The following is a 22,892-nucleotide window of genomic DNA, read 5'->3' as shown; positions in this document are numbered from 1 at the left end:
AATTGTACTTTAAAATATGCTGCTTTTTTGGTGGTTATTCCTTGGTTCAGATGCTTCCTTCTGTGTGTGTTTAGGAACTCTGAAATTTCAAGGGGCAGATTTAAAAAGAAGAAGAAGGCTGTCATTTAAAATTAGATTATACAAATTCCCAAGAATTATATCTCCTAAGAAAATTTTTCTAATGAGGAATCATTACTTTTTTGGGAGTTCCTAGCATTGGGAAATTTTAAGTTATGGGAAATGAGGTTGTGAAAATGATAAAGCCAAACCCGTGTGGGTGTTGAATGGCAAATTCAGAATGGAAGAGAGGTGCAATTGGGAAATATGTAGGAAGGAGCAACTGCCCTAATCTCAGTTGGAAAGGAAAATCCGGGGAGGGGACTAAGTCAGGGTAGAAGCTTTGGGTAAGGACAGGCTTTTCTTGGGTTGTTTATATGTCTTCCTCTGTGAACGACATAAATATTATTGTTTCTTTTCTGCCAGGTCAACCTGTTCCTCCCCCATCTTCCAAGGTCTCAGTTTAAATGTCACCTTCTCACAGAAGGACTGTGATTCTAAACCCCATTCTCCTGGCCTACCAGCTTGTTTTATTTTTACCATAGCACTTATTAGTCAATGCTGTTTTATTTTCATGTAGCCCTAATTACTCAGATGCTTTTGAAACTAAAGATATTGAATTGTTGGCCCTCTAAATAAAAAGTAATACTAATGTTAGCTGTAGTTGGGCCAAGCATAACAGGGAAATCTGGGTAAGGCAATGCCAGAAGACTGTCCCAAGGGTTTTACCTTTTTTTTCAACAGAAATCATAAGGTGGTTCTTTTAGGACATCAAACTCTTCAATGGCCTTTTATATATTTCATAATAGAATAAAACACCTCTGAGAAGATCTGTATTTCAAAGGATCATTTTTCAGATGTAGTAGTGCACACTGAAATGAAGGTGTTCCTGCCAGTATGGGGAGTTCTTCATTACCTCCCTAGAGGATCACTTTCCATGTAGCAAATGTAGCTTTTCCAGAGGACCTTCTGAAATAGGACTGTTTTGCCTAAGATTTAACTTTTAAAAAATGGTAATCTCCTTGGGATAGAAAGGTCAAGATTTTTTTTTGTCTGAAAAACTCTCCATAAAATAATTAGGTCTGTCTCTAGGTTGAACTTCCTCTGAAGATGTAGTCTTGCTATTTCCCATCAAATTAGCCTGGAAATGTATTTCCACTGGGCTAATCATTTGAAGCAATTTCACATACTAAGTATATAGGGAACTTGGGGCAAGTTGCTAGGAGAATGCCAATCAGTTTTAGTGAAAGGTGGAAACTTGAAGAATTATTTAAATTCCCTAACAATTCATATTGTTATCTAGTCTTGGTCCGTTTCTGTGTTTTACTGGCTCATTTGTTGCAAAATCCTTCAAGAAATTATTATGAAGGTAGTCCTGTTTTAATATTATAATCCTAGTCCTGCAAGAGGAAGCATATTGATTTAAACTCAGCTGCATCAATAATCCTTACTTTATTTGTGCAGTCCATTTTCCCCACCTGTACCTGCGTTTATGAATATATGTGACATAAGATACTCTATATAGCTATATACTTTATTTGTATGATCTTTCTTAATTCCTGTGCTCATACTTTCTGCTTCCCATTAGGCTTTGTATACTTTTTTTCCCCCCTCAACTGCCAGGTTGTAACATATCTTTTTTTGGAGCTTAGGTTAAAGTTATGTTTCAGTAATTCAATTCAACTTCATAAGTGGTGCACTTGGTTCTGGGATGAAAGGAGTCCCAAGGCAAAGTCTAACCCTTGGAAGCTCAGAATTAAGTAGGGTTAAGGGGGCCTCCATGGTATCAGGTACAGTAGAACTAGTTAATTTGATAGAATGAGAGAGAGAGAGAGAGAAAAAAAAAGTGGAATCCAGAAAAGATAAGCTACCATTTTTTATTTTGCAGTATTGGCAGTAAGCTCTCCAAAGAAGATACTGTTTGGGTTGGGTTTTTGTGTGACTCTGGAAGAGATAGACTACCAATGCACAGCTACTCCACTAGCTAACTGTATCTAGTTTGTATCATTAAAATTTTATGAAAGTTATAGAGTTAGCTTGTTTTGATACAGTTATTTATTGCATAGGAAACAATTTAGGATTTCAGAAGTATGTTTGCCTTTTAAAAGTCAACAAGGTAATAAGCTCAACATAACTCAAATTTTGTTTTATCTTTAATCCTTTTTTTTCAGGAAAACGAAGGCAGTAATAAAATACAAAGGGGGAAAACCAATTTTTGTTGTTTTTTAGAAATGGGCTGAACAGAAGCAATTGTAAATCTCTGTGTGTGTGTTTGTGTGCACGCATGCACGCGCGCGCGCACACACACACACACTTATAAAAATAAAAACAAAACCCAACTGTTGATTTTTGTTCTTTCCAAAATGTCATGAGTGTAAAGGCTGAGGCCATGTTTAGTGGCAGTGTGGTGAGCAACCCCCTGCTGCTCAGACTTCTAGACGCTGGCCCTAGACTTGCAGACGCTGGCGCAGCACTGTTTGGGACAGTGAGATGGGCTGTGCAGGACCCTGTTTTCCCTATTCCTGGGGGCTCTGATGTGGTGGAACTGAAGCGGGAAGGGAAGGAGTCCAAAAATGCTCAAGCTGGAAGGGACAATTGGCACAAAGCAGTGGTAATAACCAGTCTATATATAGAGAGAGTTTGGTGTGTTTCCTTCCTGAAGGGCTGCATGCAGTAAATAAAGTAAACCAATAATTATCAATGGGCCAGTGAGCCATGTCTTTACAAAAGTATTCAGATGGGCATAAATCACAGTGGCTTAGCAAACAGAAGTAAGGGATGCTCCAGAGAAGAATCTATCAACTGTTTACCTGAGAATTAGGGGAAAAACTTGTTGCCTAATGATCTTTCTTAAGCTTAAACAGAGGTCTTACAGATCTGGTGGAAGGTTTTTAGTTTAAATTGTCTTTTATTTATTTGGTACCCCAAATCCACCCTATTAATTAATTAAATTTATTTTTTTGTATATATAATTTATTGTATCAGTACAAATTAATTTATTAATCTAAGGAGCATTTATTTTTTGGTACCAAGCATAGCTCTGTATCAAATATTTTTCTCCTAGAGGAGAACATTAAGAATCCCAGTAAATAATGCTTACTTATTAATAAGTAAGAATCTGACTTATTTTGGATTAACCAAATTCTGACCTTTTTTTCTTATTTTTTTTTCTTGTGCATATTTTTTTAAAATGTCAATACTAAATTGTTAATGGTCAGTGTATGTGGTTAGCATCATGCCACATATATTTTTGGATCTATATTGTGTTTACTATTTTGAAAAGCTGTTTTAGGGAAGTAAAGTCCAATTATTTATTTTTTGCATAAACATTGGTCTTTTCCTCTCAGGCATGAATTTTGTTTTTGTTTTTTTTTTTTTTTTTTTTTTTTTTTTCTAGTAGTTACCTTGTTATCTTTTTTTTTTTTTTTTTTTTGACTATAACAACCACCATTTTGTTTTATTTCATGAATACATGATAGAAGTCCAATCAGGGCTCCATGGTTTATTCTTTTGCTCCACTTGGCATCACTTAACAGCAGGATAGATCCAGAGGAACAGAGATGATTTTTTTTTTTACTCCAAAGAAGAAACAATTTTATTTTTTTTATTTTACAAATAAAACACTTTAATTCTCAATGAGTCCAATATTTCAATTATACTGTACTATGTAAATATTAATTTCACTACTTTTATTTCCTTACATATTCATAACTAAGACAATTGCTAATGTTTTGACAAAACGTGTAGAATAATTGCAACATTTTTTCTTTGATTATTAAGATTGCTTTGCACAGCTTTAACTTGAACATTTCTGTGGTCACAAAGTGTTGCACAAAGCAAGAGCTGTCAGGCATGAATTTTGGATATTATGTCCTGATAGATCACTGGTGCACATGATTACTTGGCAGAGAGTTTCAGAAATGTGTCCCAGTTAGAGCCTTGGAGTACATGCGTGGTAAAATATGGATGGAGAGCAGAGGGAAGCTGTTACTTATGGCTCCAGAATGTCAGATTCTGAATGGCCTTAGGGGGCTTCCAACCCAAATGGTTAACTCAGTTGCCTAAAACATAGTACTATGCAAGTTATATAACTAGTTCTGCTTTGGATATTAAGTTGTCAAGAGACATCTCCTCTGTGGCAACTTTGTATCACTTGTACCAATGTTTTCCCATTCATGTTGATTACAGGGGGTTTTCAGAAGAGTTTGGTGGATATTAGTTCATCACTGCTATTGGGAAGGCAGTGTCAGTGGCAATGGCAAATCAGTGGAGGGGAACATGAATCTTTTTTTTTAAACTCAACAAACACTTGAATACCTATTATTTGACTCAGTTTCAGTGCCAGGAATCACAGATGTGAAAGATGATACAGTTGCTTCCTCACTGTGCTCAAAGTCTGTTGGAGGAGGCTAGGAGGTAAATGAGGTTATCTGCCTACCTGTTAAGTGCAACTGGAGAAGGCTGGAAGAGGAACAAGGGAGCTGTTCAGAAAGACCTAATATCTGGCTGGATTTTGTCAGAGAAATAAAAGCAGCCAGTGATTTCTGTGGAATCAATAGGCATAGGTTTAAGAATCAATAGTAATACTCCCGTTTTATGTCCCTTAAAAATTTAGGAGTCTTTCTACATGTGAGTATCCCTTTAGTAACTCTAGATTTGGCCATTTATTGCATGGATATTAAGGACAGTCTGATTTTTTAAGTGCATTTTTTTATTTGTTCTAATTGTGATTATTTTATTTTGGTACTGGATTGAACCCAGGAGCTCTTTGCTACTGAGCCATATCCCCATCCATTTTTACTTTTCATTTTGAGACAGGCTCTTATTAAGTTGTAAGGCTGGCCTCGAACTTGTGATCTTCTCACCTTAGCTATAGCATCAGGCGAGGATTATCTGATTCTTGAACAGTCAAGAGGAAGAATATTAAAATTGAGGGGTTTAGTATGTTTAGATCTCATAAATTTAACACATGGCTAGTGATCACAGAAAATGGATTCTCAATGAAGAAAGAAAAGAGTTGCTGTGTGAAAGAAGGTGGCCCTTTCCAAATACAACTGTGTTTAAAAATGAGTGCTTTATGTCTAAAGCAATGGCTAAAACATCATTTAGTTCTTAACTCTCCCCCACACCTTTTTTTTTTTGAAAGAACTAGCTCAGCAGATCATATTGATTCTGATTATAAGATATCCAAATAAATAAATTCCCCTGATTTGACTTTCTTCAGATTAGACCAGTAAATTTATGTGAACATTGTTACTGATTTTCTGACATGTTTATTGTATATAAAGTTTTACTGTTTGTTTCTTATTAAGAACGTAGGGTGCTTTACATACATTGTTCATTGTTATTGATGAAAACATTGTACTTAAAAATAATTGAGGTATGAGTTGGTAAACATTTTTCTTATAAAACCAGACCTCTATAGAGTATTAATACATAGCAGATCATTTCCTTTAGGGGGTGGAAAAAATCCAAGACCTTCAACTCTAAGATGTGCTCACTAACAGCTGTTTCCTATAATAGGAGCAATTTGCATGCAGAACAGAGAAAATGAATTATACAAAAGGGTGTATAGAGGAATAGCTGTAACTTCTTTGGCATGTGCAGCAGCCCACAAAATAAACTTCCTTCAGATGACATTGGCATGATTAATCCCAAGCACTGGACACTAAAACTGCTGTTCTCTATAGCCTGGAAGTGCCATGGGTGTAACTCTAGCCACTCAGTTGGTGTGGGGTAGGGCTGCTCTGTGCATTTAGTGGGCATCTCCCCCGACAGTTCTTAGGGAATTTGAATATTCATGACAAGTTGGCAGGTGGTCAGTGGATGTAAGACTGACAGTCACTCCAATAGGTTATTAGGTCAACCTATAAGGTTAAAGCAGGATGGCTTCTTCCTGAATTACTTCTGATATCAGTTAGGGGAAAATTTCCTAAGGTTGGTCAGACATTAAAATCTTGCCTTCCGTGCACCTCTTGTAACCGGATGGATACTTGGAGCATGTCTAAACCATTTTCATTGTACATTATCAACATCCCTTTTTGTAATAAAAATACCACGTTTGTAGTACTCTCCATAGAGTCTCCTTGCGTATTCTACCCATGCTTGCAGGTGGTGGATGGTGTTATCTCCCTGTTAAAGGGAAAGGCATTGGAAGCTAGAGTCTAGAGACTTATCCGTTGAGGGCCAGAGACCTGAGTATTCTTATCCAAATCCAGTTCCTCTACTTGCTTTCTCCTTTAGATTTTCAAGGTTTCATGGTGACTGCATGTTTTAGGGATAGATTTCCTCTCTCACATGAGTCAATGATTGAGAAGTTCACTGTGCCAGGCTCTGTGTTATCTCTTTTATGCATATCACGAAGTCCCATTGGGCTGCTATGACAAAGTATCATAGATTGGGTGATTTATAAACAACAGAAACTGATTTCTCACAGTCGTGGTGACTGGAAGTCTGAGATCAGGGTGCCAGCATTGTTGGGGTCTAGCAAGGGTCCTCCTCAGAGCTACAGACTCCTGTCTTTTTCCTTCTCATGTAGTGGAAGAGGCCAGAGAGCTCTTTGGGGTCTCTTTTTAAGGGGACTAAACCCTTTCAAAAGGGCTCTACCCTAATTACCTCATCACCTCCCATAGGCCCCATTTCCTAAAATTGTTACCATCAAAGGTTAAGGTGTCAACATATAAATTTTGAGGGGACACCAACACCCACTTTATGACTGCCACATGCCAGTCTGCTTAATCTTCATACTGTCAGGAAGAGGAAACTTTGCAGAGGTAGCTTGGAGTTTGAGGTGGATCACAGATTGGCAGCCAGAGCTCTTGACATTCTATCTTCCTGAGATAAACATTTTTTCTGTCCTTGAGGGAGGGAATGGAAGTTAGCAGGTGAGGGTCTTGACTATATGGTCATAAGAAGCTCTGCTGAATGACTCAGTTAATGCTCCAGTCGTGGGTGGGGGGTGAGGTAAAAGAAGAAGGGATGTAGTACTAGAAGGTCATTATGAAGAAATTGGTATTTGAATTGCACAGAGAATACTGAGTAGTTCAAGGTGTAGTGGAAGGAACAGCAGGGGGACTGGGAACAGGTGGGAGGTGACAAAGAGAAGCCTGGGAAGGTAAGCTGGAGCAGCTGCAGAGGACTTGACATACCAGAGTCTATGGCCTTGTTTTTTAGTTTTACTGAAAAAAAAAAAAAAAAAAAAAAATATATATATATATATATATATATATATATATATGGTTTTTACTTTGTAAAACTACAAAACTGAAAACTGTAGTCCTAACCTGGATAACAAAACTGTAGTCTTAACCTGGATAATTAAAATTGGCTTCTGATTGACTTTGGTTGAATGAAAATTTTAGTGGGATGAAATCTTAGCTTCCTAGGATCACTCTCATTCTCATTCCCCAAGAGCTTACCTAATAGTTTTTCGTCCTTCTAACTCCATAAGAAATACAGATGCCTTATTGTTTGTTATATATTCTTGTGACGTGATTAGATTTTAAGTGTTTGTATGTTTACCAGTATTTCAATACTTTCCTTTTTTGGAGGGTGCGGGTAATGAATTTTCATGGGCATCAATAAAGATGACGGACTGTGGGTTGGCGATTTCTTAAGGAAGGAGGCTGGCATAGACATCAGGGCATCTCAAACAAGTGAGCAGTTTAGGTAGAGAGTGATTTGTATCTAAGCCCAGATATAGGACTTTTGTTAGGAAATTTGTCATTATTTTCAAGCTTTGAGCCATATGAGCTATCTTTAATTTACCTAAGGCTTTAGAGCAGGTGATAACAACTGAAGTCCACTCATTAATGATCATAGTTGCTTGATGAGCTATGCTCCACCAAGATCTCAATAAATCACTTACATGTTTGCTCAAGATAGGAAAAGTTATTGTTGCAGATGCTAGAGAAGAAATAAAGACTACAAAAGACAGTCGACCATGGGACTGATAAGGGGTTGTGAAAACTGGGGGTGATCTAGATATAGAATGGGATTTCTTTCTTTCTTTTTTTTTGAAAGAAGAATGTCTTTTGTCTATTATTCTCATCTTTCCTATTCTCTTTTTTAATGTTGCAGTGTGCAAAGATCCACCTTACAAAGTAGAAGAATCTGGGTATGCTGGTTTCATTTTGCCAATTGAGGTTTATTTTAAAAACAAGGTAGGTAATCTTTACCCATTAATCTCTCAGAAGATCCTCCTTTCACCAAATGTTTAAAATGATGTTGACTTGTAAACCCTTCTATGGCTTGATGATTTTAAAATAAATTAAACTTGTCTTCCTAGAATTTTGGCTATCATTACTCTTAATCATGGTAGAGGTAACTATGAAAAGATAATTTCAGTGATATGAAGTAAAATTATATGAAATTCATCAAGTATTCCTTTTTGATAGAAGAGTGATTACCATGTTGCACAAGATTGATATGTTTTGGTAAAATAGGAAAGAGGAATTATGGTTTTTCAGTGAAATGCTCCTTTTCTCATTTCATATTTCTGGAATTTTTGAGGCTTACAAAGAATAATCTCAAGTTATCTTTAGGTAATACCTACACACATATACAGTAATTTCAACTAGAGACATAATGAATTCAACTGGAATCGAAAGTTTTCAACAGTACCTATGTGACAGAGTATACTGACTATATAATATTGAATAAATTGTCCAGCCTCTCTAGGGCTACTTTTCTCATTTATAAAATGGGGAGATAAGACTATTTACCTCATAAGGTGGCTATAAGGATTACATAAAATGATTACTCTAAAATTTTTAAAGTATTTAGAATAATGCCTCCTGTATAACTAAATACCTAATAAATTCTAGTATTTTTAATCATACTATTCCTTATTTTTCTTCCAAAGGTATTATAGTTTTTACATGCCCTGAAGTGAGAAAATTCACTTTAAAAAAAAGGAATTAAGCAAATACAGTTTCATGTTTTTCAAGCCAGTGCTCCATAAAATGTGGTTCTTGGGATGGCATCAGCATTATTTCCCAAGAGCAAGTCAGAAAAGAGATTCTCAGAATCTACCCAGATCCAGAGCATCAGAACCTCTGGTGTGCAACCTACAGATATGCATATTTAGTAGTCCTCTGAATGATTCTGATGCTCAGTAAAAGATGAGAATCAAAGATAAGCCACTCTCTGTGCAGTACCTGCCACTGGAACAGTGTCCACTGGCTTTTTATATGCAAGGCTCACTTTGAAATCAGTGAAGATTGCTTTCTGCTGAAGAGATAATTACTTTTAATTAAGTTATATTAACACTGTCCTAAGAATGACAAGATGGATTTTATTTTTCATATTTTTCTTACCCTATCTCTTTATGTACCACATTTCTGTGGCACCATATTTCTGTAAACCTTCTACCCAATTTGTTGGAGTTTCTTTATTATTAGTATTCTTGTGACATATTAGTCAGTAACATTTCTCCATAGTTCAGCGTTCAAGTGCTTACTTGACAGTATGCTGATATGTATGTTATTTTGCTTAAGATTTGTAAAAATGACTTTAAAAACCTTTTAGAAGTAAGTACCACTAACCCTACTTTACAGGGAAGGAAACCAAGTCATGGAGAATTTGAGTAGCTAATCCAAGATCTCACATAGTTACAGTGTTAAAATCAGATTTTTGATCTAGATCTTTCTCTCCATTGGCTCTACTAAACATTTCTGCCTCAAAAATAATGTTTACTAGAATAATTACCATCTTTCAAAGTGGTTACAACACTGAGTTGTTCATATATCTCTCATCAAATAAGAATTTATTGAAATACATTGATACTTGCATTTATATTAATGCACTGATCTGTTTTTTTTCTTCTTCTCATTTCAAACTGAATTTCCCTTAAACTTTTGGCTTTCTTTTTTTTCTTGTTTAAAAAAAACTATGATATAATTTACTTACCATAAAACTCACCCTTTTAAAGTTCACCGCATGGTGGTTTTTGGTATATTCACAGAGTTGTGCAACCATCACCACTAATTTCAGAGCATTTTTATCACCCCATAAAGAAACACTGTACCCATTAACATTCATTTCTCATTCTGTCTTCCAGTCCCTGGTATCCATTAATCTGTTTCTTTTCTTTATAGGCTTTCCTCTTCTGGACATTTTATATAAATGGAACTATAAATATGTGGCCTTTTGTGTCTGGTTTCTTTCACTTACTATGTTGTCAGGGTTTATCCATGTTGTAGGATATATCAGTACTTATTCTTAAAACTGAATAATATTCCATTGTATAAATATGTCACGTTTTGTTTTTTCATTTGTAAGTTTGATGGCTGTTGGACTTGTTTCTACTTTTTGATGATTATGAGTAATGCTGATAATGAATATTCATTTACAAGTTTTTGTGTGGACATATGTTTTCAAATCTCCTGAGTATATACCTACATAGAACTGTTTGGCCATATGGTAATTCTGTCTTTAACTTTTTGAGGGATTGTTAAACTGTTTTCCAAAGTGACTGTCCCATTTTTCATTCCTATTAGCAATGTATGAAGGTTCTAATTTCTCCAACACTTGTTAACTTTCCATGTTTCCTTTTGACTATGGTCATCCTAATGTGTGTAAAGTGGTATCTCCTTTTAGCTTTGTGTTTTTTTGATGACTTAAGACATTGAATATCTTCATATGCTTATTGTTGTCTGTTTGCTTATATTCGTTGGAGAAATGAATACTCAAATCTTTTTCCCATTTTACAGTGTATTTTTAATTTAAGTGGTTTTATTTATGAGAAGAAATTCAGAGCCTTTTTCCTAGCCCTACCTTTAAAAAATATTTTGAAAGTTTAATGAAGATCATATGATGGTTTTCTTTCTTCTTGTCACATTATATCCAGTGTTTCAATTTCATCTAGGGATTGGGTTATACTTTAGGAAGAATCTAGCCCTCTAAGCCCAAAAGTCTTGACTCAAAGAAATCAGAGGATTAGCAACTAGGATCTCTTGAGGTGGACTGACTGCATGGTTATGGATAAACCTCTCTTTCATCATCTGAGGTTGACATTTTTCCAGCTTCAGTTTGAAAACAGTAGTGGAGTGCCATCTCTTACTTTTTTTGTTTATAGCTTTTCTGGTCATTTTTATAAGAATCTATTTTTTGAATTGCTCACCTTTTTACTGTATATAAATATCTGGAATCTTTCCATACACTAGAATTAAAAAAGAATCAATGAAGAATGAAGAGGCACCATGTATTATTCCTTATCCTCCCACTGTCTACTTCAAACTCATGGAGTAGAATAAAAAGCAAGTTATAATGAAGACACTAAAAGCACTTGTACCCGTGACTTAGACACATTTACTTTACGAGAGATGTTGGTTTCTTAAAATATGAAAGAAGAAAGAGGCACATGAGATAGAAGCAGTTCTTCCTTTGTTATAGACATTTAGACTGAATGCCATTAAGAGCATTTCTCTATTTAGTATTTAAATTTGTTTATTTTCTGGTTTTAGGTTTTCTTTAAGATTTCATACTTAATAATTATTGCTATTTTCACATGAGCATAATGAGACATACACATTTTTCAGTGTTTATAATTTAAAATGTCAGGATCTTCTTAGTGGGCCATATGTAGATATTTGGATTAATAAATGGGACTTAATAACACAGAATATCATATAGTACTTAAGTCTCAGAATATGGTGATAATTTGAGTTGTAGAAATAAATACATAAAAATGTGTGGATACATATATATACATATATAATACATATATATGTGGTTGTGATAGCATTGATGTATGCTTTTTAAAATCAATGAGATGAGTAAATGGTATTTTGGAAATGCACATATGTGATATAAAAGTATGTGTCAGAATAACAATAGAGGAATTTAAAGGCATTGGTTACTGGGGGAGGAGATGGAGAAGTTTTATCTACACTTTTTTTTTTTTTTTTAAAGAAAGCGTTAGCCTGGCATGGTGAAACATGCCTGTAATCCCAATGACCCAGGTGACTGAGACAGGAAGTTTGCAAGTTCAAGGTCAGCCTCAGCAATTTAGCAAGACCCTATCTCAAAATTAAGAAAAGAAAAGAAAGAAAAAAAAAAAAAAGGACTGGTACTGTAGCTCAGAATACCCCTGGGTTCAGTCCCCAGTACCAACAACAACAAAAACAAAAAATTTAAGAAAGAAGTAAAGCAAATTTAGTGAAAGAGTTCTTTTAATCTCAGTGGTGAGTACTTGGATGTAGTATTTTAAGTACTTTTTATATGTTACTGATTTTTAAAAATATATATATTTTTTATTGTAATTGGACATAACACCTTTATTTTATTTATTTTTATGTGATGCTGAGGATCAAACCCAGTGCCTCGCACGTGCTAGGCGAGTGCTCTACCACTGAGCCATAACCCCAGCCCTTGTTACTGACTTTTTTTAATCAAAAAGAAAGTCTTATTTTGCCACCCCTTTTAATTTATCTTAAGCCTCTTAGAAACAAGCTTTTTTTCCCCTGTATTTCAGAAAATACAGAATATTGTATTTTTTTGTGTGTGTATTGGATCTCTGAGCTGGGTGTATTTTTTAATAATTTTATTGTGGTAAAAATACAACATCATCTCTGAGCAGATTTTAAGTGTGCCTTGCTGTTGATTGAAGGTGCAGTGTCATGCAACAGATCTTTCATGCTCATTCACATTATTTAATTGAAACTTCATGCTTGTTGACTAATAACTCCCATTTCCACTTTTTTTAAAATATGTGCTGCTTTCACCCTCCACATTTTGCTTTTTATTTTTTTTAAAGAGAGAGAGAGAGAGAGAGAGAGAGAGAGAGAGAGAGAGAGAGAGAGAGAGAGAGAGAATTTTTTAATATTTATTTTTTAGTTTTCAGCGAACAGAACATCTTTGTATGTGGTGCTGAGGATCGAACCCAGGCTGCACGCATGCCAGGCGAGCGCGCTACCACTTGAGCCATATCCCCAGCCCCCCATTTCCACTTTCACACAGCTTCTGCTAACTAGTCTTCCAGTCTTACATTTTATGAATTTGGTGACTATTTTAGATACCTTATATAAGTGGAATCATGCAACATTTGTCTCTGGTGTCTGTTTTATTTCACTTAACATGATGTCCCCAAGGTCCAAGTAGATATATTTCTTGTTTCTCTTCCTACTGAAATGATTCAGTGGTAAAAATTTAGTAGGTCTAGGCTCTAGTTCCAGAATGTTTATTTCATTTCTCTTGAGCATTTATCATTTTCTTTATTATAGAAGTTTGTCCTACTCTTTCCTGAAGAGTGAGCATCCATTACAGTAATGGTTTACTAAAAAGTATTTAGAATTTTCCTGGGAGAGAGGAAGCAGCCCAGCGTGTTCCCCATGATGCTGGGGGAGCCCTACAGCTGCAGGTTGTGTCTGCCAGCCTTGCCCTGCCTCCCTGCCTCAGTTTTGTACTTGTCCTCATCTTTGATTATTTATTTGAGCTGTGGAGACGAGAGCAGGTTGAGTGTCATTCCTTCTCTTCAGTTTAGTGTGTTTAGTCTGTCTTATTTTGTATTTGTGCTAAACAAAATCAGCCTGAGAGTCACGTTTCAGAAACTAAGAACTAACGGGCACCCTGGAACATAATTCACACTGGCACTTTAGGTTTGAAAGGCTATATGCTTCTCTCTTTTAGTCTGTTTTCAGAAAAAGCACATGACTAAATATCAAGGACTGAAACTCCTGCATCATGAGAGGGGTGATGTGATGCCCAAACCAGATTTCCACCTGTAGGAGATGCATTAGTTTTATATATAGAACAAATACATGTTTCTTATTTGAACTTTGAAGAAGAATCTTTGCTGAGGATCGTATTGATATAATATATATCCTCTAAAAGAAGATGCCCCTTTGGCCAAAACACAAGTTTATGGTTACTTTTTCCTTACTCAAAAACAAACTTTAAAATTATACTGGGATTCATAGTGAGTCACTTTCTACAGTCCTTACTCTTAGTTTTATTGAAAAGTAATGGCTTTTTTGTTTATTTGTTTTAAACTATTGAAAGCTATAACCTAAAGTTGTTATTACCTCATTCTTTTTCTACTGTTACTTAGTTATATTCATTATTTTTCTTTTTTAAAAAGCATATAGGAGTATGTGTTCGTCTAGTAAAAGTATATAGAATGAAATTTAGGAATTTTATTTCCTTGATTTCCATTTCAAGATTGTTAATAGTTTAGTATGGCTTTTCTAGATTTCCCCTATGCATTTGCACAGATTTAAACAATGTCAATGGTGGGGTACAATATTTCATACTTCAATATTTTTCTGTGATTTACTTTTAATTTACTTAGCAATAAGCCTTGCCAAGTCAGAATTTTGAAATATCTGAATGTTATTTATTCCATGGTGATGATATAGATCATTAAAAATTTATTGTTGTTGTTATAAACATTACTATTATAAACATTTGAACCCATATTTGAGTTTTTTTTCCATTTTTAAGCTCAAATTTTGTTAGTTACTACAAAACACAGGTTTTACTGCTTAACATAAAAGTAAGGACACATTATTTTAAGGACACATTATCTTTTCTGTGAATACTGAATTCTAATAAATAGGACAATCTTAGAATAAATTATCCTGATAATAAAATCCTTGAAATGGAATTATTAGCTTTTTAAAATAAGCATTTATAGAACTCCAGGGCATATCTGAGTATTTCTGTGGAAGGATTCTTAGGAGTAGAATTACGGAGTCAAGCATCATTGGTATTTAGTATGCTGCTAGATATTACCAAAATATCTAACAAAAAGGCCTTATCAATTTATATTCCCAATTACAAGGCAGACGATTGCCCTCCTTTTAAATTAATTCTAAGGTTACATTGACTGTCTTACAATTGACAGGAACAATAAGACAAAAATATTCATAATTTAATGTGATAATTGCATTAATATGGGAATGCCTAATTCAAATTGTATTGGGAGTTTAGGAAGACTTTCTGGAGGAGTTTGCTTTAACTGGATCTTGAATAATGAGTTCTCATTAACCAGGCAAAGGAGGGGAGTATGCTGGGAGGGAAGACATTTTAGTCATGATGAGCACATGGCGGAATCATTGAGATAATATGATGACATACTGCAAGTGCTTCAAAATTGTGGAAGGAAAGGGTGTAATAACAGAAATACAGTGGAGGTGGTAAAAGGCAATGCTGGAAGGTAAAAGGTGGTAAAAGGCAATCCAAGGAAGTAGGATTACATCGTAGACAATGATGACCCTTTAAAGGCTTTTTTTTTTTGTTTTTTTAATCAATGGAAAGGTTGATTTTTGTGTTAGAAAAGTCACTTGCATCATTGTGGGAAGTAGAATGAAGCAAGTTCAATAGCAACAGAGACTGGGCAAGGAATGGGGAAGGAATAAGCTAAGGCTGTGGTCATGGTGTCTAGAGAATGGTGGGTGGATGTGAAAGTTCACGAGGAATTAATAGCACTGCGAGAGAATTTGACTGTGGCAGGTGAGGGAGATCCAGTGGTGCAGGGTGACTTTGGCATGCAGTTAGGATTGCTGTTTGCTAAGATATAGAGTATAGGAGAAAGGATGATTTAAGTAATCTGTGAGTTTCGCGTTGCTGCAGGTCACCTATGGAAGGTGCTTATGGCAGTGGATTGAGAGCTGAGCAGGAGATTCTGCCAGGGGAGACATTGTCACATAGTTAAAACTGATTCCTGTCATTGGGTGTCTTCTTCCTTGGAAACTTGTGGAAAGGTAAAGTACATTTAAGGGTCAATGAAGAAAGAAGAGAAGCCTGTGAGAAGGAATGGCCAGTTAACCATGAGGAAAACCAGTAGAGAATGGCATTCTGATAAGAGATGGGAGGGGTGTGTTTCATGCCAGACTGCATGGCAGTGAAGAGGGCGTGAGGAAATGTGGAGGCTTTTGCTTTGCGGAAGCCGGGATAAGGAGATAGAAACCATGAATTTGTAGTAGATAATGCTTATATAATTTGACAGTTTAGGTGGTAAGACTTTTGAGTCCAAAGAATTACATTCAGATCACTTTGTTCCATCATGTTAGTCAAACAACAACAAAACTGAGCTCCCAACTCTCCCCAGGGAGAGCTGGGAGAATAAAATGAGATGAATGTTCAAGTACATATTAGTTACATGTGTTATCTGCAATCTTCATTTCACCTTGGAGAGTTAAAAAATTACTGTGTAGAGAGGGTTGATAAATGTTTGCATGCCACCACACCCAGCTTTGTCTTCCTGTTTCGTTATTCAGGAAAATGCTATTCTTTATTCATCGTACAGATATGCTGCATTTCTGCTATGTGCAGGCACTAAACTAATTGTCAAGGGTACAATTCATACATTGTTCCTACTTTTAGTAATCTTATGATACAGCAGGGTAAATGTAGATAATATGACAATTATTCTAAGATGTGGCAGGAATAAGAGGGAGATACACAGCAAAGGAGAGGCTGTGGGGATTGGGGGTGGGACTCAGTGAAGCCTTTCCCAAGTGAAACCTGAGTGGAGAAGGATTCAAAGACTTCCAGGTAAAGCAGGAGGTGGAGGAACAGAGATAAGCAATAAAATAATAATGTAAAGCAGAGTAGAACATGGGTAGGTATTGAGAGGCAATTAGCAATAATATATTGCTGGACCAATAGATGGGCAGAAAGGATGTGGTGGGATAAGAATCCAGGAGCTGGGTCACAGCATCCCCTATATGTCAATCAAGTCAGTTTAGAATTTTACCCTAATGGCCACTGGATGCTGTTAAAATTTTAACCAGGGAGTAAAAATGGATAGATTTTTGTTTTATGTAGATAATTTTGAAGCCTGAATGAGGAATCCTGAAGTAGGAAGACCTAGTAGAGGAGGAAGTTTATAGTAGTTTGGACAATGAGTAAGAGCATGGCAGTAGGAGTTAGAGAGCTTGTTCAAGGAATATGTAGGAGAGAAAATGGCAGACTTTGATGATAGGTGTGGAGGGTTGGGAGGTTTTGTTGGTAGCATTGCACTCTTGAGAGATTGTGGGGAAGATGATGAGTTGATTATTTTTGGATTTCCCTTAATAAAAGAAACCAATTTATCAGATAGTTTAATTTTGTTTTGTATGGAATTCCATAAGAAAATTTTTCAGTTCTACTGCTACAGCTGTTAAGAGTCTAGACCTTTCCTCTTCCCTATGAGGATTAAATCTTTGTTTTAAATTTCTATTTTTGTCTTGTCTTTCTTTTTTTTTCTTCAGTATATAATTTTTTAGTTGTTGATGGACCTTTTTCCTATTATTTATTTATTTATTTGTGTGTTTGTTTATTTGCAGTACTAAGAATTGAACCTAGTGCTTCACAAATGCTAGGTAAGCACTCTACCACTGAGCCACAACCCCAGCTCCTTAGCTCATCTTTCTTAATTTTTTAATTCTATAGGAAGAACCTAAGAAAGTCCGCTTTGATTATGACTTATTCCTGCATCTTGAAGGCCATCCACCAGTGAATCACCTCCGCTGTGAAAAGCTAACTTTCAACAACCCCACAGAGGATTTTAGAAGAAAGTTGCTGAAGGCAGGAGGGGTAAGTGGCACTCCTTTGTGAAAAGCCCTCCTATAAAAAAAACAACTTGCTAGTGTGTTAAGAAGTATGATAGTATTTTCAGAGAGGTAATAGAGATGAAGTACCTTAATGGTTTAGCTGTGGATTCTGTATAGGAAGAAGTAGGCAAACAATATTTTAGTGGGGGTGGGTCTGAGATTACATTGTTGGTTAGAACAGCCTTAAGATCTATGCAGTTCAAATTTATTTTGATGACAGCCCAAAGCAAGAAACATTAAACTGTCTTCAATTAGGAAAAAATATTTTCTGAAACTTTTTATGTTAGTTATAGAAACTTGGGGAAAAGTTGAAAATCACATTAAAATGATATAAAAGGTATACATAAAAATGATATAAAAGTTCTTGTCCATAGTTTCTTGATCACAATTAGTAGGAAAAAAAGGGGTACATTCACTCCTATGTTTGTGTAATTTAAACGTATATTTTTATTTGAATTGTATTATGTAAACAGTGAATTTTTATTTTTGTGATAGTGGTAACAAAGGTGTGGTTAATTTTTCACCTTGTGATTTGACTTGTTTGGACTAAATTTATTGTAAGCAGAAACATTAAAATATGTACTTATACCCAAGTCACTTGTACAGACAAATGGTATTGATTGGTCAAAATCTGTTTTATGTAATGTCATCGAGACTATCAACCCCTGCTTCAGATGAACTTCCTTTGTTGTCTCATATGGATAATTTATGCCCTGTCTAATTTTGAAATTTGTTCATTACTCTAGGATCTTCTTCACTTAGGTGTTGTTTTCCCCCACTTAGTTTTTTGGGAAGGTTTTTGTTTAGTTTTGTATCCATGAAGTTATCATTTTCTGTAAGCATATGTAGACCATAATCTATGAAGTTGTTCTCTTCACTGTTATTACCTGAGGGCTTTAGAGGAAAGAGTCAAGAACAACCACTTAGTGAACCTCAGGAAAGCTATGGAAATACTAAAGTGCATGTGAAGTACTGTAAGTACTTTTACTATGTTCATTCTTCGCTGTAGCTTATGTCAGTAAATTATGAGTTAAATAAGTATTGGTGGGTCAGCTGCAGAACGGAACCACCACTTATTCTGTGGGAAAAATGCATCTTTGTGAAAAAGTGGGCTTTTGGAAGACAAATTATTTTCGAATTTGGGACTTGGATTCTTAGGAAGGGAGCTGTTTTAAAAACTAACCCTATTTTATTCCTTTAATTGTTATCAAGAGCACAATGCTGATACTCTTTACTTGTGGCTGTGTCCTTGACAATCATCTGGTCCATTTTTAAAAACCCAAGCACCCTGATTATTTTACTTTGTTATGAGTGTGGCATGTTGTGTTTCCCATTGTCTCTATGTTGTTGGATAGGTAATTTGAGTGTGTGTGTGAATTATGGGACTTGAGTACATCAAGCTTCTGATAAGAGTCTCAGGGAAAAGTAAATATGACGCAAGAACTTTTAAAAACAACCACTTAGTCCCAGGGCACTCACAGGTTACTTGTGAGCGGGAGGAGAGGTTAGAGGTCAGTGATAATGCAGTAGAGTGCAGTGCCACACGTCTATGAGGCCTCTCCACGATTGCTTGTCTTTTGCTCTGTGCAGAATGATCCTCCTTGACTTCTGACTTTCCTTCTTTGTGTTTCTTTAAGTGATATTTGAAGGCTGCAGATATTTTCTGATTAGACTTTTTGTCTTGACAACTGTAAAATAATAATTTCGAAATGTGAAATATTCCAACCACACTAATTTGACATATTTTATAAGTAATTCATGGGGCTGATTGCAGTGAATTTTGTAGTAAAACAAAATTTAGAAATTCATTTGAAGTTGGGGAATCTTATAGATTCTTCCCCTTCATTTAAATAGGAAGATTAAAGTTACCTTTGATAGAAATGTGAAAAGCAATCAATGGAGTAATACACTTTTTTGGCTTACTTAGATTTTTGACGTATATTTGTCTGATATTTATACATTTACCATTGTCTTAATATTAATGCAGCCTCTCGGTGTTGCTAACTTTTGAACCACTTTGGTTTTATTTGAAATTTTCTGTCCATGACTATGTCTCTTCAGATACTTTGTGTGTGTGTGTGTGTGTGTGTGTGTGTGTGTGTGTTGGGGGCCAGGATTTTGGGATGGAGAGGGAATGCTGTATTTTTTTTTAAACCTAAATATTATATGTGTGACATAGACGTCTGTGTTCTAGCTTTAAAGGAAAAAAAAAAACACAACAACTCAACCTCTTCTTCATATACACAGGGTGTGATCCTTATGTACAGCTGAGGAATGAATGGAATAACCCTGGTGTTGGCTCTGGTTCCTTCTCTTTCAATTTTTTTTCTTTTGAACCAAAAGTGCATAGCACTATGAACACTGAACTTGGCTTTTCTAGAGATCAGAAAGATTGTTTTTAGAGCTGGCAGCCTCTTACCAAAAAATGCTTTTCAACTCTCAGATGGAAATGATTCCAAAGAAATTTTGCCAGAAGAATCTCAAGAAGTTGCAGTTTCTTTTCTGCTTTATAATCTATAAACCTATAGGTACATGACAATTATTTTCTCCCACTGGATTTCCTTTTGTTAATGTCATGACTATCTAAACAGTTTCCAAAAAATGTCAATGTACTTCACCCTTATAAAAAATGCACCTTATACCCTTCTATTGAATAACTCTGTAATATTAAGGATATCTTTGGTTTAAAAGGGGGAAAAAAAAAGCTTTCATGAGCCAGGTCAGTTTGGACTTAAGCATTATTTTCTGAGTCTATTGAAATACAGAATTATTTCTTTTACAGGACCCTGAAGGTAACATCCTCTAAATTAGTGACCTCATTGGAGGTTGCTGGAGAAATTGTGGATTTGGTTTAGAATCTAGCCCCTGTCAGCCCTTGTAAAGATAAGACAGAGGGCCAGTAGTTAAGAAATGGAAAGGAACAGCATTACAGCTTCTTTTAAAAATTATTTAATATATTTATAATTTTTATTTATATTTATTTTGTATCATTAAAGGGTGGAGTGAACAATAAACTTTTGACGGTAAGACTGGTATAATTTATTTATTCTTGAATTTTAAGCAGAAGGACCAAACCTACTTCATGGAGAAGCTCCTCTCTGTTCCACCTGAAGTATTTCTACTTATTTCTCATTTTAAAAAAAAGGAACTAATGGATCCTTTTTAGACCAATGATTCTCAAATTGTGTTGATCAGGATGATATGATTAAAGGATTTGAGATTATGCTAGATGGCTCTCTACTGTCTATTCACTTATCATCTTCTTAGTAGCTGCAATTCAGTCTTATAGAAAAACAATGTGGAAAAATTTAGTATCCCTAACTCCTACATTGTATTGGAAGAAGGTGAGATTCCCTTTGGGTATTGGCAAAACACAGATATATATTAGCGATTGCATGTCATTTCACTAAAATTGATTGTTCTATTAACTTGTTTCTGAATTTCTGATTAGGAGGGCATATGATAACAATTGGTAAAGATTTGAAGTCAGGCAGATTTAGGTAAAAACCTCATTCATGCCTTTTATCTTCAAGCTGGGCTGTCCTGTAAAAGTTGCTGCATCTTGTGGAATCTTGGTTATGAGCTGTGTAATGGATGTGGTGGTATTTTCCTCATAGGGAATGTGATGATGTGTGGCATATAGTAATTACCTAATACCTTAGCTCTTTTTGCCTTGATTACTAGTTTAGAAGATAAACAGAAGTTATTTTCTTTATATCAAGCACTCAAAGTCATAGCAAAAAGTGTTGCTATTTAGTGTAAGCTACTCAACATGTACTCTCTGCATCAGACAGTGTGATCTATGTTCGTTGAAGCACCCTGAAGGACCATGTTGTATTTAAGGAAGACTAACCTATAGTGTCTTTCTTCAAAGAGTTTACACTCTGGGTGTCTGCATTTTGTTTGTATAAAGTATAACTTCAATTCTGTTTGAAATATCCTTTTTAAGATATAAGTTTTAACTAGGAAAATTAGTGATTCATTGTTATTAATTCCAAATTCCTGGCAGGTGTGAGAGGCTCTGAAAGCTCTGTTGCCTTAGGAGATTGCTCATTCGTCATGTCCAGGAAGGTAGTTCTGTCCTTGTGCTCCTATGAAGAAAGTACAAAACGGCAAGCATTTTTGGAGAACCTACTTTACTTTATAGCTGCTCTGCCTCCCTGCACCCCCCTACCCCCTGCACCCTTTTTTGGCCTGGAAATCAAATGGTCTGCCTTGTTTCTGTTCTTCGTGGAGTGATGGTAGGGTATTGGCCAGCCAAGCGGCCTGCCTTTGTGACTTCCTTCTTTCCTTCCTCCCTCCCTCCTTTCCTTTTTTCTTCCCTCCCCCTCCCTTTCTTCCTCTTTACCTTCTTCCCTCTCTCCCATCCTTCCTCCCTCCCTCCCTTCTTTTTTCCTCTCCTTCTTCCCTCCCTCAATTAAACAGGGCAAAGTCTAAACATGTTGTTCAGTCTATTTCTGAATCACTGGCAAGCAGTTAATTTTAAGGACTGAAAATTAAAACTAACCACAGCAGTTGTTAAAGCCAGGGTTTCTATAGGCAGAAATCCAATTCTGTTCAGACACCACCTGTTTCAATAGGACATTTCAGATGCCCATTTGGCAAGATTTGCTGAAGACATGGGGAACATGCTTTCAGTCTGTATTAAGTCTGTAGCATAATGCAGTCCTGCTTCTCCAAGTGACAGTTACATTTATATGTGATTTCTTTTTGCAGGAAATAAATTGGAATTTTTCTCAAACCCTGCTTATTATGAAGTGAAATTCACTTTCCACCAAGGGGTTTTGGTTTCTAAAGGGCCAAAGGGATCTTATGATAAGGAGCTTTCACTAATACAACTGTGTCAAGCTGTGTGAACATGACATTATATTGCAAAGATCTGGAAAGAACCTGTGTTAGTGTGGTTCAGCATTTTCTTTGTAGGAGAGTTTAGAACACTTCTAATTTCTAAACCATACAGATCACTTTCGTTCCTGCACAAATTTTAATTTTTTTAAATAAGTAAATGCACACGGTACAAAATGATACACAGTTGAGCCTTCCTGTAGGCCACCAGTAATACCACAGCAAGTAACCTCATATGTGGTTCTTTATGTTCATGGATGAGTATGTATGTAGGATAAATTCCTAGGAATAGAATTGTGGTTCTAAGGCAAAGTGGCATTTAAATTTTGGTAGACATTCCAAATTTACCACTAAAGAGTTTATAGTACTCTATGCTTGCACTAACGATGTATGAGATGCCTGCTTTGCCTATTTCTCTGTAGTGATTTCCATCCCCCCACCCCTCTGGCTGGT

At 35.8% G+C, this 22,892-nt stretch overlaps 1 protein-coding gene across 3 annotated transcripts in view; it reads left to right on the top strand.

Annotated features, from left to right (window-relative positions):
• Mllt3 (MLLT3 super elongation complex subunit) overlaps positions 1-22,892 on the top strand; it is a 270,688-nt gene that overhangs the window by 145,918 nt on the left and 101,878 nt on the right. For all 3 annotated transcript variants that reach the window (XM_046467367.2, XM_046467368.2, XM_058586380.1), the window contains 2 exons: positions 8,137-8,219; positions 17,434-17,577. In XM_046467367.2, coding sequence (XP_046323323.1) covers positions 8,137-8,219; positions 17,434-17,577 — 227 coding nt within the window. The remainder of the gene's footprint in view (positions 1-8,136; positions 8,220-17,433; positions 17,578-22,892) is intronic.

Source organism: Marmota monax, unplaced genomic scaffold (assembly GCF_021218885.2).
Source record: "Marmota monax isolate L192 unplaced genomic scaffold, Marmota_monax_Labrador192_F-V1.1 WCK01_AAM20220418_F8-fsc00033, whole genome shotgun sequence".
NCBI classification, from domain to species: domain Eukaryota; kingdom Metazoa; phylum Chordata; class Mammalia; order Rodentia; family Sciuridae; genus Marmota; species Marmota monax.
The sequence above is the reverse complement of the archived record's forward strand: the minus strand, read 5'-3'. Positions and strand labels throughout refer to the sequence as shown.